The following is a 17344-nucleotide window of genomic DNA, read 5'->3' as shown; positions in this document are numbered from 1 at the left end:
GTTACTTGCACAACTGTGAAATAAGAAGGGGGGAAAAATGTGTGTTAAGACAAAAAACCATGAGACCTTACAGATGTTAAACGTTCGTCGCCCCGCAGCCCATTTCTCACTAAGTCTTCTCACAGAAAGATACCCCTTGACCTTGAAGCCCAACAAGAGCAGGCGAGCTGGAGATAGAGGAGCTTAGTCCTGGAGATCCACAGACAGCTAGTCTGTGTCAATCCTGTGTCTACAGGGAGAGCCACAGCCTCTGTCATAAAGATGAAGCCTCAATTATCCAGCTTAAAGATGCTGAAACACACTGGAAGGAGTCGAGCTTAAGCGGGGAAAATATTATCCGCCCCTTTCACGGGTTGATAATGTGAGGTCAAGAAGCCATGCTGATGCCCCGGTGTGTGCCCTGTTCCGAAACTGGCAGTTCATGACTTTAACCAGAATGTATGACTGAGGAATATGCAAACCCGATGATAATCCCAACTTTATACACACACACACACACACACACACACACACTTCTTGAATAATCGCTAAAATATGTCTGTAAGGGATTTTTTTTTTTTTTTTTTTTTTTGCTAACCTGCTGCTTGCGCTGTTTCCTCCTTATCTGCATTCTGCCTATCTAATAGTTGTGTGTTGCTTTTTTTTTCTTCTTTTCTTTGACCAGGAATGCCCAGGCATCACCCCGGACCAGACATGCCCAACTTCTACTCCTTGTCTCCTGGAGGAGTGGGGCAGCTCACATCACAGCTGGGATGGTGAGTCACAGGCAGATTAAAGCAAAAGCCTGCACGACTGATTCATGCAAAAAGGGACCAGAAACTATGCAGCGTTTTTACATCTTATGGACAGTGACACTGTACCGGCTTTGTGTACTGAATAGAGAAGTACTGGCCTGGAACAGCAGCTTCCTCTGGGAGGTCCGCCTCCGGTGGTTTGTGCTGCGCTGCTGTGGCCACAGCCACACCACTCGACTGTGTGCCCAGCACATGTCAAATACATCACCGCATTCGTGCCCCTGCATAGCCATATGGCTGCTTAACCATTATCAAAGCTTTCTGGAAGCGCTTCTCTCTCTTTCTTTCTTTCTGAGACTTACTTCAAGTGCTTTTCTTTAGTCCTGTTCCACTGCATCCTTGTTACTTCCTGTGCTTTTTTTCCCTATCCCCCAAACATATCTCTCTCACTTTCCTCACTATCTCTTACTCTGCTGGCTTTAGGGCAAACACTGAGTGAAGACAGATGTAACGTCCACGAGCAGGACACTTGATCACACATGACCAGAAGTCTCCACCACCTTTCCTCCTCATGCCCTTGTAAATCTGACTAACTCACTTTTGATTTAAGGAGTTAGGCTAAGGACAGGCGGCTGTTTTATTTAAAAACAAATCCCTGTTTTTCTACACCCACTGATTTTTGGTTTCCTAGGCAGAGTCTATACCTAGCAACAAGGCTGTTAGACTGAGGGAGTGGTGCATTTGCACTTTAGAACCATGTTGTTTGACACTTCACTTTAATTTTTTTATTCATTCATTAAAGAGAAGCTATAACCATGTTGTTAAAATCTAACAATATTATAAACTATTGATAGAAAAGTTAAAAAGTGAGATCTAACCACAAATTCTGAAATGTGACAAGCGTAAAAACACGGTGAAAGAGACGCTTGTTCTTGAGGCGTAACCAATCATTGGCTATAGTCATGCAATTGTCACACACGCCATATGCAGTCATGCGTATGGCGTGTGTGACAATTTCTAAAGTCATATAAAACAGTTCCCAGTCTTTTTTTCTCACTTTAATGCCATTTGGAAGATATTTTCCACTCCTCTGATCCTCTTCTTAGTCTTTAATAATCAAAATGTCCTGTTATTGCAGGTTCCCGCACCACATGGTGCCAGGTCCCCCAGGTCCTCACGCCACAGGAATCCCTCACCCGGCCATTGTCAACCCACAGGTCAAACAGGAGCCGCCTCATGACGGTGACATCATGCACATGTGAGTCCTGCAAACACAAAAAATATTACCTTAAAGCTTGTGCTGTCACTCCTCTATCAGCATTTTTTGACACAACAAACTTCCAGGTATTTGTGTTCTCCTCCACTCGCTACAGGAGGGCGATGCTCAGCAAACCCTCTCCCAATGCCTTGTTCTCTTTCTCTTGATGTGAGCAGATAAATGGCGAGGGCCCACGCTCTGCTGATAACAGGCCTATGCTTCATTTGGCCTCTGGGATCACAACACTCTTAGCTGACAACAGATACAGGTCCTAGATTAGTGCTAAGAATTCACATCCCCAGCGTGTGCAGTGGGAAGTGCTGTAAGAGCCCTGAAGTGGTTATCACTGATATTTCCATTATTCATGGACATCCTCCTACCAAGACTGTACTGGTATCAAAAAGGTTGTTAGAAAGTAAGTCGAGCAGTGTTTTCTTTTAGCGCGAGAGCATTTGGTTTTAAGTATTCACCAGTGTGCTGCGGACAAGAAAGTTTGGTTGCCATTACTGGTGAAGTAATCTCTCTGCATGAAGGGCTGCAACTATACAACTGCACATGATTAAAGAGGCCGGGGCCCATGGCGTGGCAGCCCCTCTCACGCTGCCTCGCCATTGGTTGAGTGCAGCCAGACCCTGGCTGCTTTTGTCGCCACGGCGGCAACATAATTTCCTTCTCCCGTTGCTTTGGACTTGAATTTATTTTGCTTATTTTCTAACTTTTTTAGTGTTTTCTCTTTCTCACCTCCTCCACTTTGTTGTCGTATTCCGTTTCTCTACAGGAAGCCGCAGCACGAACAGAGAAAGGAGCAGGAGCCCAAAAGACCGCACATCAAAAAGCCGCTAAACGCCTTCATGCTCTACATGAAAGAGATGCGTGCGAACGTGGTTGCCGAGTGCACGCTGAAGGAGAGCGCCGCCATCAATCAGATCCTGGGACGAAGGGTGGGTCGCGCAGTATACCTATACGCCGATCTCTAGCTTTCTTTCTTTTTTTCCCCCGAGTTTATCTTTGCTGAATCGCGGTGAGATCATAGTTTATGTCATGTTCTCTGAGGAGGCTGCTCGATTAGCTGAAAAAGTGCAATGATTTCTCCCCTTTATTAGCAGTCTTTATAAACTGGTTGTGATTATTGCCCTGATGATACTCAAGCCAATTACTTCCACTTTCCCCCTAAAGCCCCACACCCACCTCTCTCTGTCTTTCAACAGCACAGACATGGGCTGCCTGTCTAACTAACATTTAATCAGATTGGCTTTAATAAAATATGCCTGTATAATGGCACGGTTGGAAATGACAAAATTTGTTCCTTTTGAGGATTGGGAAAAGAATGGAACCACAGAGCCATGTTAAAAGCCTTAACGAATAGGCCTGGCGGTTGAGGCAGCCAGCCACAGCAAAGCCTAGTTTGTGGCCTGCGTAGGGTAATTGCTTGCTGACATAGTTTGAATAAAAAGCACTGCTAAATTGGAAGCAGTGTTTTCATAAGAAATCAAAGTCCCCCCCCCTTCTTGTCTCCACCCCCCTCTCCCCTACTTTTTTCTCTCTTTCTCTCACTCTTGCGCATGTTAATCTCTTCATCATGTCCCCCCCCCCCCCCCCTTCTTCTTTGTGTCTTTCATCCCCCCCGCTTTTTTTCCTTTTATACACATGTGGAAGTTGAAAAGTTTTTTCCCCCTTCTATACCAAAACACCAGCGCACGCCTCTACGCAGAGAACATGCAAGTGCATGCCAGTAATTGACTGTATGCTATTTTTTTTTCCTCCCCCTTAATCTCCTTTGTACTGAAACAGTGGCATGCTTTATCTCGAGAAGAGCAAGCTAAGTATTACGAGTTAGCCCGCAAGGAACGGCAGCTCCACATGCAGCTCTACCCAGGCTGGTCCGCTCGAGACAACTATGTGAGTATCAACAGAACAGACTGACAGAGGTGCGTGTGCGTGCATGTGCGAATGTGTTTGTGTTGATTCATGTTTCTTTATGTCAGCGTTGCATGACTTGCTCTTAAAATGCCACACAGGAATGACACACACACACACCAACACACTAATTTGCACCAGTCCTCCTCCATGCTAATGGGGTCCATTTGTAGACCCTTTGTTTCAGCCTAATGTGTAATTCATAACACTGTGATTCACTGTTATAGTGCCATCCACACTAAAATGGATTGCAGTACCACGGACACTAATATTGCCATTGTGAGTGAAAATTGCCTGGTAATGGTTACGGCGCTCTTTGATGTTCCATATCGGCTTCGGATGTAGAAAGCAACTGTTAGACTGAGTCGAGGAGGCTGGATTATACATGCGGCGTTCAGCAGTAGCAACCTCTGCTCCCCCAGCTGCCCGTTTTTTTGTTTTTGTTTTTTTGTTTGTGAATCTGGGCGGTTCAGCTGGATTTTTAGGATGAAGCCTGTGTTTATTGTTACAGCATTTATGTGTACTTACGTGCTGCTGGATGAGAGTCTAAATGTGTTATTGAGTGACGTGTGACGTGTATGAATCTTTGTGAGTGTGTGTGTTTGGGAGAGAGAGAGAGCACCAGCCTTTATTTAAAAGTGTGGCTCCAGCACTCACATTCACTCCACCACCAAAGTGCTTTGTGGTGTTTATCTGCCTCCCCTCGGACACCGACAGCATCCCTCCTCCTTCTGCCTCCACGGCTCCACTGCCAAAATGCCTCGCTGAGGTGGGGTGTGTGTGTGTGGGGCGGGGGATTGTTCATAGCTCTGCTCCCAGTGAAGCACAGCAGAGTTAAAGATGCGCATCATCACTGCATTGGTGACATTTGGGCCGGATCCTGTTGAATTTCCTGTTTTCTCAGTAGTTTCGATGTTTAGAAGGGGGTTAGAGGAATGGCTTTCTATGTGGCACACGACGAAGGTAACGATAATGGGTAGTGCAAAGTAGATGGTGTATCCTTCTGGAATTAGTTATTCTGTGACCGCTCCCACAATCACAGTATTACAGACAGAGCATCGTGCCTGGAAACACCCAAAATAGGCAACACACTGGCGTGGAAAAATCGCGTATCATTCATAGTTTTGCCGTGCACCCCCTCCTATCTCTCCCCACCCTTTCTCTCACCCACACTCACTCAGCTTCTCTTCTTCCCTGTCTGCCGCGGCAGTAGAAGGCAGATTAGCTCATGAATAAGTGGATTAGCAGACTTTGCAGCAGGAAACCAAAGTGCTGCTCATATTTGACTAAAACGACTCTACACTGCTATCTATACCTATAGTCTCCCCCCTGGGGATTTAGCATAAGCTAAAAAATCCTTACGCACTCCCACCACCTCACTGGAAAAACGAGTGCTACTCTTCACAGCCTAATTGCAGTGAGCGTTTTTAATTGCACTTCATGTTAATGTTTGTCATTTAAAAAATACAAGGGGGGGGGGGGGACTTCAAAGCTAGACACAGAGCTGTCAAAACAGCAGAACTTGCACTCGGCCGGGAATGGCCACACTTCAACAGGCCTGAAGACTATGGAAAAGCGGTCGAGAGGAGGTAGAGCACACTTGATACGAGATCCGGCTCTCCATCGGCCCGTCCCTCAGTGTCGCAGTTTGTGGTGGAGTCCAGAGTCTGGGTTGATGCTGGTTGGATGCCCAGCAGGGGATGAGTGAACATGGCAGTCAGCAGCAGGATATCAAGAGTGGTCTAGTGAGCGTGAGTGCTGGAGCCACACTTTATGCGTTCCTCTGTATATTTTTTAGGGAAAGAAGAAGAAGCGGAAGAGGGAAAAGATGCAGGAATCGGCCACAGGTAAGAGACGCTTCCAACTCCTGCCTCCTCGCTCATTTGGGAAACGCCGTTGTTTGTTGGTTTCATTGTGCAGTTGGGAATCACTTCCACCATCTTTCTGTGGGGTCGTGTTTTACAGCAAATTGTCGCATTTGCAGTAATGTTCGCCCTGTGAAACAAACCACTAACCTCTCATTGACTGACAGCTAGTAGAATCAGACTAACCAAACTAACCCACTCACTATGCTCAGTCTAGCCTCAAACTTGACTTGTGTACACCCCTTCATTTATATGTCTCTATCCCTGTCTTCTCATATTACACCTACTTTGGGATTAGTCTGTCCATTCTATACGACTGCTTACGGATTTCTGGGCTTTGCATTATTTGTTTGCCTGCTGCTCTACAGTGTGTCTTTCTGCTGACCTTGTTTAGCTGCGCTTCTGAGCCTCTTCCTTAGCACTGCAACTGTAATCCACTGAGAATTACTTCTTAAGTAAAATGTCAGTACTTCCTTTTGGTCTGTACAACTGTATAGGCCAGATGGACGGTTATGATCTTTTGCCGTCCGGATACCCTTTTTTTTTTTTTTTTTAAAGATGCAATTTTCTGCAGGTACAGGCCAGAGAATGAAAACGGCGTACATCTGAGAATATGGTAAGACAACCCCCCCACCTCTATGCCCTCCCTGTCTGGTCCAGTTTGATATATGTCAAGCTTTTTCTTTATCCTTCATTTTGTTCTTTAAAAAAAACTGCTAAACACTGACTTTGAGAGAGTATGTGCTCACAGACTAATCCTAAAAAGGTCCACCCTAACCTTGCCATAGTCATTGTGTCAGCTGTGTTAAGGCCTGAAGAGGGATTGTGGTTTGTGTGTGCGTGTGTGTGGTTTGCTCAATGGCCTCAACACAATATACATTAAATTTTCTGCATGCAAGCGTATGCATGTACTGGTCAGTTCAGTGTCTTTGTGAGCTGGTTGGATGAGAACTCGTATGCTATTCGGGGGTAAAAGTGTCCAAATAAACTAAAAATATTGCTTAATAAATCATGCAGCTCATGAACTCAGTGTTTTCTAAACATGGCATAAATAATACATCTGAAACTTTTTTTTTTTTTTGCTCTGGTGGAGGCTAGGATATCAGCTCAGCCCCATATGGGCTACATGTGTTGTCTTTCTCTGCGTCTTTGTGAAGCAGGGCAGGATCCAGCAGCTTGTCTGGCAGGAACTTAATGAGATGCTATACCTTTAATAAGATTTCATGGTATCTGGGCTTTCAGGGTGTCTATAATGCTCTCATAACAAAGGCACAATGTAGTCTCTCGCTCCCTTGCTTTTTCAACACGTTATCAATACGTAGAGAGATATCGATCCACACCAAATGTCAAGAAAGGCCTCACTGAATTGTCACCTGTCCTTTTTTCTTCTTTTTTTCTTTTTCTTAAGAGGAGGATTACTAGTCCCAGTATGTGGTAAAGGCAACTCTATTCCCCCCTCTCGATCTTCCTGACTCTCCTTGAGTCGCTTCTCTCCCTCCCTGAGAGTCTGGTAGCATCCTGTTATTCCGCTTCCTTTTGGCAGCAGAAAAAGCCGGGCAGATGTGACAAATCTGGTCTTACGTCAAAATCACCCCTAACCACACAAAGGTTTTCCACTTGATCGATTCCTGACCCAGTGGCTCTGCGAACCCAAAATTGGGCTTTTCTTTTCTTTCTCTGTCTCTTTCCTTTTTTGGTGACCACAGCCAGTTTTCAAGGAACAGAGAGCGCAAGCGCTAAAAAGCACTTTATCTCTGATCCAATAATTAGCAGTGCCTAGCCGCAGCGGGATGGACACCCTTGCTGATTCTCAGTGACAGCCTTAAACTAATATGCATAATACCAAGGATACTGCCACAACTCCCCAAGCCCTCAATTTATGCAGATCCCAAAGAGCTGGATTGAGGTTAGCTTGCTGTAGACGCCAAAAAGCATCTTTAAATGAACTCGTTTGTCTATTCCTTTTCATCTGTCCGCGCCTCTAACCCATCTGTCTCTCCCCCGTTATGCAGAATCTGCAAAGAAATCTGATAACGAGTTAATTTTGGGGACTCTGTTGTGAACACCTCTATTGTACGGAGGTTCAACATTTGGACGGTTGTGATGAAGAATATTCTGGTGACGTGCTGCACTGACTTTATGCATTTTCATATTAAATGGCCTTTTTTAAAGGCCTGGCAAGCCAGGAGTTGAGCCTCAGAGCAGCATTTTATGGCGTGATGTCGGTTCCCTTTGTTATCTTTAGCATGTCAAACAGTGGGTCCACCACACAGCTGGCTCTCACCACAGTACAGCGGCTCTTAGAGAAGTCATTAGTCTGACATTGTGAAATTAGAGTTTCTGCCTGTCTCTCTCGCCGCTCCTTCCCTCACACCCCTTTCTTTACACTAAGTGGAAATTACTCTTTTTGCACTTTTTTTAAACTCCCCTTCGCTGTTTCTGCACCTCTTTATTTTGGTTCTGTCCATCTTGCTTCCTCTCGTGCTGTTAGCCTTTTGTCTGACTAAGCCCTCTGATTCACAGCCTTTGAGATAGTTATCTGGCTGAGACCCCTACATGCCCCCAAGGCTTTCTCCCGTTTCAGCCACTGCACATTTTTTTCACATGGGGGAGACACTCCTAACAAAGGTGGCTTTTTAATCTGGCTAACAAGGGCCCCCAGAGTTGCCGTGAAGCTGCATACAAGTTCACAGTTTTTGTTTGTTTGGGAGTTGCCACAAACTAGGCACGAGGTGGTATATTTTTATTTTGTAAATCAGGTGGTCCTGGATATGCATTATGAACATCTGCAGAGTGTATCAAAGGTCATTTGGAACCACACGCCCTGCTCCAGAAGCATAAAAGAAAGTGTTGTTCAAGCAGAAGCTTTGGTGGCCACTCTCGCTCATCTCCTCTTGTCTGTCTCGGTCGTGCCCCAGCTCTGCTCCCTCTGATGTCTGCAGCCAGAAGTCAGCTGTCAAAAGACTTTGATGAGCGAGGAGGGAGCGAGCGCGTTAGGGGAGAGCGAGGGCTAGAAAAGGCCCAGAAGAAAATCCCCCAGCAGACCCCATTCTCCAGAGTTCGGAGTTTACCCAATCTCAGTCAACCGCCACTCATCCTTCAGTCTCCGTTCCTCATTTTCTGCCCCCCCTCCCCTCTGTCTTTATTTGTTGCCTCTCATCTTCTCCCTCTCTCAGACCCTCATCACTCTCAACACATTGCACAAAATCTGAGCAGCCAGCCACACACTCAGGCTGCAATTAGGCAAGATTCAGCGTCTGCCTCCATTTCCAGAGTCATTTCAATTTGGCAGCGAGCCTCTAGGCTACTGCGGCACAGCCCAGTGCCTCCACACCCAGCCTTATTAGTGACCTGGGATAATTGGGGAAGGAATCCGGATTGCGAAACTGACTGTGGGTCTCGCTCTGAGCAGCACGCGGGAGATCAGAGGATGTTTTTAAAACTGTACCAAAAAAAAAAAAAAAATGGTGGGGGGATAGTTATGGGTAGGAGGTGGAGGAGAGATTTTAAATCAGAGTGACGCCCCAGCTAATGTTACTTTAGGTAGGAAATGTCCCCCCCCCCCCTCCACAAAGCATACACTGTGAAGTAAAACTACTCTCTCAGCACTTAGCATGTGAAGCCTCAGTTGAGTGTGTGGTTTTCGCTCAGAAGTAAAAAATCTTTCACACTGACATAGTTGTCTTATCCTGGCTTGGCAGCCTTATTTCACACCTTTTTCTTTTCTCTTGGGGGGGTCGGGTGGGGTGGGATAGGGGACGGAGTAGAAGGCTCCACATGGGAATAAATGAAGCTGTAGTTCTCCTGTTGTTTAGACTGGGGCCTGGAATTTGTTTTGATTGAGTCACGGGCCTATTGTGTCGTGGTTTGGCCAGCTGCGGTAACAGCATGAGGGTCCAGTCTCATGGCTTTTTTGTGATGACTTCTCTACTTCCTCTCTTCCTCTCCTCCACCCCCCCTCCATCATCCCCCCTCCGGGGGCTCCTCGAGGCATTGCAGCCTCTCGGAAGAGGCAAAAAACATGTGACCTCCATAAAACCCTCCCCTTGTGAGATGCTTATCTGTGAGTTATCAGAATGAAAGCGCCCCAGGTAACACGGCGCAGGCAGGCAAAGGACGGAGCGTCAAAAGGAAGTCGTGTTTATTATTAAAGGAGGCTAAACGACTATCCCAGCTCTTCTTCCACTCGTTTTCGCTGCCTCGTTTCGCCCTACTCCACCTCTTCCTGCTCCACTCCTCTGTCCTGATGCTGAATATAAGTGGCGGTGGAGGCCCTTTGAAGCGAGACCACAGCAGAGGGAACAGTCATTGTGCAGGCCCTTTGAATGTGCCGCACCACCACCCTCCTCCCTGACATCCCCCGGTTTGCAATGGCTCAGACTGAGCTGTGCGGGGGCACACGGCCAGACTTCACCCCCAGCAATGCCTCCTCAGATGTGGGCAACACCTCACCACTCCTCCCCACACCCTCCTGTGCTCCCCCCTAGTCTCACCCACACATGCCTGAGGTTTGGGCTTTTGGGTGACTCCCCCTCTTCCTATTCCCCCATTTGACCACAGCCAGACCCCACCCTTCCTCACGCTCCAATATTTTATACAGGCACGTTTTTCGCTTCTCATATTTCTTTTTAAGCTGTTCGTTTCTGATAATGCTTGTGGAACCAATACAAACCAATGTTTTCACCCCCCCCTTTTTTTTAATGAATATTTCCTTTCATTGCCATCTCTTCCAGGTGTTTCTTCTAATGGGCCGTCTATTACTGTTTTTCCCCTTTCTTCCAACATTTTTTTTTGCTGTTAAGAGCATCACTGTAACACTTTTTATAGAGCTGTGGCTTCTTTGAAAAGCTGCCACCAAAGCTGGTTGTGCGATACAAGGCCAAGGTCATAGCCGAGACACTCCAGAACACCAGGCTCAAGTCTGGGCCTGAGAAACAAAGCAGCTTAGGTAATCTGCCTGCACTGCTGGCTTGTTTACAGCCTAAAATCATCCAACTGTACTTGTTTCTTGCCCTGTCAGAGAGCAATACAAGGAAAGTCTAAAAAGGTGATTCCTGCTCAGTAGCATCAGTGGACACATCTCCCAACCACAGGGTCTTTCCTCTCATGGTAGAGTCTGCACTCTCCACTTGACTTATTTTTAGAGTAATTTAGCAATTCAGCAATGTTTTCCTCCTTAATAGTACTGAAAAGAAACCCCAGCGCTTTTGTGCTGGGATTGAGGGGAGCTGAAGGGAATAGGGGTGGGTGGGGTGACGGGATGGAGGTCAGGGGGCTATAAGGCGTGTGGGTCCCAGCTGCGGGTGCTTTGATTCGGCCTGAGAGGTGAAAGCGGCGATTGAGGCGCGAGGCCGTGCCAGTTATCTTAACCTCCCACACTTCAAAAGCCGGGCAAGGGCTCGTCCCACTCCTTCCTCCCTCCCTCCCTCCCTCCCTCACATAGAGGCAAAGGAATTGGGGGAGAGTGAGAGAGAGAGAAAGGGGGGAGACTAAACCTTCACTCACCCTCTGAACAGAGGATCGTTTCATTTCCTGCAAAAAAGACCGGCCAACATTCCTGAGCACTAATGTGGACGGAGGCGGAGGAGGAGACGGAGGGAAGCGAGAAGAGAGGAGGGGTCAAGTTGCTCCTGAATCCAAGTGTTTGTGTCGGCTGGACCTTGTGAAACACTGGCCTGGTGCCCCCTATAACCAACCACCACCACGCAAGCACACACCCCTGCTGTTAGCACTAGCTCTTTTTGAAAAACTCACACACACGCAGACACACACTTCTCACCCGCCACCCCTCAGGACTCTTCCCCAGGCAGGAAGGCCAGCGCTTTTCATGTCTGCGGTGGGGGGAAGGAAAAATGCTCCCCAGGAAACTGGGTGCAGGGCCGGGCGTGCGGGTCCGCTTTGAGATCCTAGGATGAAAAGAGGGAGGGCGGCGGAGGTAAATAAAAGCAACAGGAGCTCTCTCTTTTTCTCTGAGGCATGTGTTCCTTTCAGTTTCTGTCCTGTGCCGCTCGCGGGTCAGCTCTCTTTGGGAAAGGTGGCCTCTGTCCCATTCTCTTTTATCCACATGTGGTGAAGCAGTCAGCGTGGTGACGCGTGTTTGTGTGTTTGTGTGTTTGTGTGTGCTTAAGACAGTTTTAAGTGTTAAGATGTAGCGAACAGCAGTAGCACTCGCCTGACTTCACTCTCGGCTTTGCCACGAGGGAGAAGCAAACTAATACTGTTTCTCTTTCGTTTCTCTACCGTCTTCACAAAACATCCATCTTTTTAGTCACAGGAGACATCCATCCACCTCTGTCTATGCCTCTCCACTTTGATCACTGATTCTATTTGATGCTGCTTGGGTCTAAAATAACTTTCCTTGGCTTGTCAATAACTGAAGCTAACTTTGTTATGTTAGCCCAAGCTTGGATCACGAGAGGGGAAAAGAACACTTTTGCAGCTTGACAAACAATTTTCCCTCGTCAGGGAACCGGGGCCGATTTCATGAAGGTCTTGTGAAGTGGAGTCGCGCAACATTTTTACACCCTCGTGTCGACCTCTGCCTGAACCACGCAGGTTTGGGTAATTAACAACATAGCTACATGAACTATGGCAGTCTCCTGTGCAGGATAGTGCGTCTGTGAGTCAGGTGCCTGTTGTGCGACATAGTTTACATGATAGACACAGTTCTCACGTGCCTCTTAAGACTGCAGACCCTGTGGAGGTTTACCCGAGCTCATAGGGACACAGCTGGGGTGATAAGTACATCCTGTCGCTTTTGAAATTATAAATATTGTACATGACTGGTTTTTACTAGTACTAGTAAATAACACACCACACTGGAGATGTGAGGGGGATATTATGTTTTGGCAAAGCTTTTTCTCTAACACTCCAGTTAAAGATGGAACACATTTTCCCCAAAGTCACATGTTCAAGATTATTCACATTGAGAAGATAAGACTACTGTTATTATGTGATAAAGTTCTGCTATAACTTTGATTGGACACAAATATAAATATTCAAGCTGTCATCAGCTTCACTGTCATCTGGTCGGTCGATTAATATCAGCTTTAGCAATACACGGGCACTAAATATGTATAGTCTTTAAAAGTACACAAGTGCTCTTAATAGGTTGTCCTAACAGAGGGGTATACTGAAAGAAAATTCAACACAGTCAGGCTTTCTTTGCATTAGCTGGCTTGACAAAGCCTAAATCCACAGTAAGAGGTGATGGGCTTTAGGGCAGTGGTTATCAGCTTTCTTTGTTAAGCCCAGTTCTTTGCTTCGGGCTCTATACTCGCTCACATAAAAAAGGGGGCGTTCCACATGCCATGCAATGCTTTTTTTTTTCCCCCCCCACAAAATGATCCCTATGAGTGTCCCCTACTCAGATTGGAGATGTTATCAGATGATTATGATGATAGCACACAGAGCAACCAAAATAACCAAATTTACTCGAGTTAATGTATTTTATCACAGCTGTTCGTTTTTGGAGCTCTGCAACTTTATGCGCTGGCACCAAATTAAAAACCAAATCTGAAACTAACTAACATTTATGCGGGCAAATTCCAGTAACTTTACAGCTGGGACATCATTTGGTGTTTTCTACGTAAGTTATGGCTAAACAAATTGCACGCACAATGAAACACATTCTCTCAGCAGAGAATCTACATCACTCTTAAAACATGCTGTTAATAAAAGAACCAGTAATAACATGATGCAACTGATTTTCAGATCTGCTCATGACCAGGTAATGTGTTTAGCATAAGTTAGCTTGGTGATTTATCCAGGTTTAAAGAGAGCCGCTTCTGTCTTTAGGCTCAGTGTATCTGGCTAACTTGGTAATCTTGCTTCACAGTACACTCTTTAAGCTGAGCGACTGGAGGTACTACTTTCTGAGTCTGTTAACTGTCTGTAAAGTAGAAGAAACACACTGTAGCAAAAGGACTTGCAGTGGTGGAAGCTAATTAGATGAAGCAACACATTAAAAGTTAATAGTGATCCATATAATACACTAATCCTTCTGCAGTCACAGATATCTTGTAATGTATTAAGTACTGTATTCTGCATAAACCTGTGATTCCTCGTCTATTGTCAAAAACAGATTGATGTGGCACAGTAGACCGGGGTCAGTCATAGGCTACACTTGCTTATAAATGCCACTTTGAAGCTATTACAAATATGCTGCAAGCGTGGGATCAAATAATAGTACCTGCTGGCATTTTTCTAATGTGGGATACGGTTGTCTACCACCTATAGAACCATGAATGCGCTCTTATGTTGTCCCAAGACCAGAAGCGTGGGTGTTCAGACAGACCCAGAATTTCCTTTTTCTTGTTTTCCCGTCGCCCACCTGCAATGGCAGCATAAATGTCAACCAGAAGAAACACAATTGGGCGCTCAACCCCAGCGTGAGAGAGAGAGAGAGAGAGAAAGAGAGGGAGCATGAGAGGAGGAATGAGCAAAGAAGAGCGCAGCACTGCCAGCTGGGTCAAGGCAACCCCCACGTTACATGAGATCAAAGCTAGACCAGCCCACATCCTGCCACTGACCTATAAGGCCTCTGTAGCTCAGAGGCTCCACACTGCTGCAAAGAGTTTCATTCAACCAGCTTTGACACCACGAACTGAAAGCAAATGATTGATTATGTAGATGCTGATGACAGATAATTTGTTCCCACCCCCTTGAACTAAGGGGAGCATGCTTGCATGGTGAGACACATGGGAGTCACCCTGAGTCATCTCTATTTGTCTTGTCTGCTTTTTGATGAACAGTGTGAATATAACTCATGTTTTGGCATGTGGTGTTCACAATGCAGCAGTTTTGGGTTTTTTTTTTTTTTCGTGTACAGATGGAGTCATTTCTTTTATTCCCTTTTCTTCTAGGAGGAAAACGCAACAGTTTCTCCACATGCAAAGCAAAGGCAGCAGCTTCAGGCCCTCTGCTAGAGATGGAGGCCTGTTAGATCCCATGAAGACCCTTAAATCTCCAAAACCGAAGCCTCCAGTTCTCAGAGAAACCCCCACAGCACCCCACAACCCCCCCGTCGATACCCTGCCTAACCCTACCCGCTTTCCTTTGCCACCATCACATGCCACCGCCGTCACCAGAATCACTGTTTGACTCTACTTCCTCCCTAAAGGCGCCTGCTGTAGAGACACTGAACCGAACTGACCGAGACAATCATGATTATAGTAGGAGCACCCTCACGTAACCGTGCCGTCTCACTCTGAAAGCATCGAGTTAACATCTGTGTGGTTATTTTCATTTTAATATATATATTTTTTATTTTTGTTTCGTCAGTTTTCCTTTTCAATGTTGGCTTTACTGCAAATCTGTGGCACTGCACTGAAAAATAGCAGCAATTGTGATGTGTGCACAAATGCCCCCCTCCCCCACTCTGCACTGCCCGTAACAGTCAAAACACCTGCTACTAAGTTATTCTAAGTTATTTTGCCACCTCTTTTTCCCCTTTGTGTAGTTCATTAGGCTGTAATTTACTTCCCCGCCCCTTGTGTTTCTCTCACTGGGTTTTTTTTTTGTTGTTGTTGTTGTTGTTGTTGTTTTTTTTTTTTTTTTTTTTTGAGAGACCATTTTGGGGGTTTGCCACCACCCCCCACCCCTCCATCCCTGACTGACCAAACACCTCTTTCTAGACTGCACTAAGGAAGATGGAGGGATCTCATCTTGTCCAAGAAACGCCCTCAAGATTTCTAGTTCGTTGCTGACGACCAGTTGGTGCAAAAAAAGGATCAACATTTTGGATTTGCTTTTCATTTTAGACTGAATATAATTTTTGAATGCCTTTTATTTGTATCCTGAACCCTTGTTCAGTTTCTTGGTGTATATTTCTGTGATTATTTTTCCCCTTTGTTTAATATGGTTTTTGTTTTTTGTTTTTTATATATATAGTGGTATATATGAAAATAAGCTTTGGACACAGGAAAGCCATTTTTCTTGTTGAAGCGTCTTGCAGAAAATTGAAACTTAAGGCTTCTTTTGATAACTATTTGTAACAAATAGTGACCTCGAGTCTTGCTCAGATGTAAAATAATGCTCAGTATGTGTACTTTTTAAACTGTCAGGATTATGTCAATTTTCTTGGTATTTTTGCAGGCAACATTAGGACAAAGGCGAGAGTGACAGCTCAGAGGCCTATATTTTATTGTTCTAAAACATGACATATGAAGCAGAAATATATATTTACCCCAGCACTTGACAGTCTGTCTTTTATTGCAATGGACCTTTTTGTCTTTTCTCTCTGGTAGCTAATAGTGTGGTCTTTAGCCATGTTGTTTATTCCATGCAAACATCTCTGTAACATCTTGATTTTAATGCTCTATTTTTAGTATTACTTGATTAATTCCTTTTTTTTTCTAAAGTCTCATGTTTTAGGTCACTGTCATCTTGGTATAGCATTTTTTTTCTTTGCTTCCCAAGTGGTCATATTTGAACCGTTTCAACATGTTTTGTTTTTTTTTTGTTTTGTTTTTTTAAAGAAAAACAATAAAAAGGCACCATTGGCTCATTTGATCACTTGTGTGGTGGAAAGACCAGAGCTAGATGTGCCAGATGTAACATTCTGTGTGTCGTCATTGGAGCGTGCAGTTTTAGCACTCGCAGGCAGCAGTGACACTCGGTGGTGTGACACGGATAAAACATGACATCGCTTTGCTTTTGCGTTGGAGGAAACTTATTAAAAGGCTTAAAGAAGCTGACAAGCAACAATATTGGGACTAAATTTATGCAGAATTGCAGTGCTGTGTAAAAGTCTTGAACAACTCCTTAATTTCTTTGCATTGTGATATGAAAATGGGGAAAGAGGTCTAGAGACTTACTGAAAGTTGTGCAAAGAAACATGGAAATGTAGTACATAAATTAAACAGAGTTTGTACAGTTCTAACAAGCTTGAAAGTCCATATGTGGCATGGCCATCTTTATACTTCAGTACTGGCTGAACTGTTCCTTTTTCCTGACCTTATAATGTGGCACACCTCAGCCTTTTATTCCCATTTCCCCTAATAGCTGCTCTTCCACTGAGACCATTTCTAAAGAGGGTTCAGTGAACAGTAACAGTAACTGTTTCTTAAGGAAGTAGACGTTCATCTGCTCTAGTTTTTTATTTATGTATGTATGTATGCATGCAGGCATGCATGCCTGCCTGCCTGCATGCATGCCTGCCTGCCTGCCTGCCTGCATGCACGCATGCCTGCATGCCTGCCTGCCTGCCTGCCACTTCTTCTGTTCTTCCTCAAATCCTTGAAGGACACACTGCACACCATGCTGTGATATGCCAGGTTTTTGGCTAACAGCTCTCTGGCTAAGAAATCACCTTGTTAGTGCAAAAATTCAATTTCTTGTTTGTCAAACTTTGTCCTTTTTTTTGTGTGTGTGTGTAGATCTGACTAAAAATAATGGTAACAAATTATGTGTTTTTCCAGCAAGCTGCTGATAACAGCACAAAAAGATGCTTTAAGTCCCTAAAAATAGTATTTTAAATTGGTAATTTGCCAACTATAACAGGGACCTCTCTTGACTTAAGATGCCATTTATGGTTGAATGACTCAATAGTCAGTGTTAAGTCAATTAAC

At 45.1% G+C, this 17344-nt stretch overlaps 1 protein-coding gene across 7 annotated transcripts in view; it reads left to right on the top strand.

Annotated features, from left to right (window-relative positions):
• The window catches only part of lef1 (lymphoid enhancer-binding factor 1), a 42309-nt gene extending 25976 nt beyond the window's left edge, over positions 1–16333 (top strand). The window contains exons 5-11 of one of the 7 annotated variants that reach the window (XM_082535982.1): positions 665–755; positions 1873–1992; positions 2771–2933; positions 3784–3891; positions 5708–5756; positions 6333–6390; positions 14639–16333. In XM_082535982.1, the coding sequence (XP_082392108.1) occupies positions 665–755; positions 1873–1992; positions 2771–2933; positions 3784–3891; positions 5708–5756; positions 6333–6390; positions 14639–14876 (827 nt within the window). In that variant the 3' untranslated portion in view covers positions 14877–16333. The remainder of the gene's footprint in view (positions 1–664; positions 756–1872; positions 1993–2770; positions 2934–3783; positions 3892–5707; positions 5757–6332; positions 6391–14638) is intronic. The other 6 variants (XM_082535981.1, XM_082535980.1, XM_082535979.1 and 3 more) reach the window with 6 other exon arrangements.
• Positions 16334–17344: the final 1011 nt, after the last annotated feature.

Source organism: Aulonocara stuartgranti, assembly GCF_965226115.1.
Source record: "Aulonocara stuartgranti genome assembly, chromosome: 6".
Classification (NCBI taxonomy): Eukaryota; Metazoa; Chordata; class Actinopteri; order Cichliformes; family Cichlidae; genus Aulonocara; species Aulonocara stuartgranti.
The sequence above is the reverse complement of the archived record's forward strand: the minus strand, read 5'-3'. Positions and strand labels throughout refer to the sequence as shown.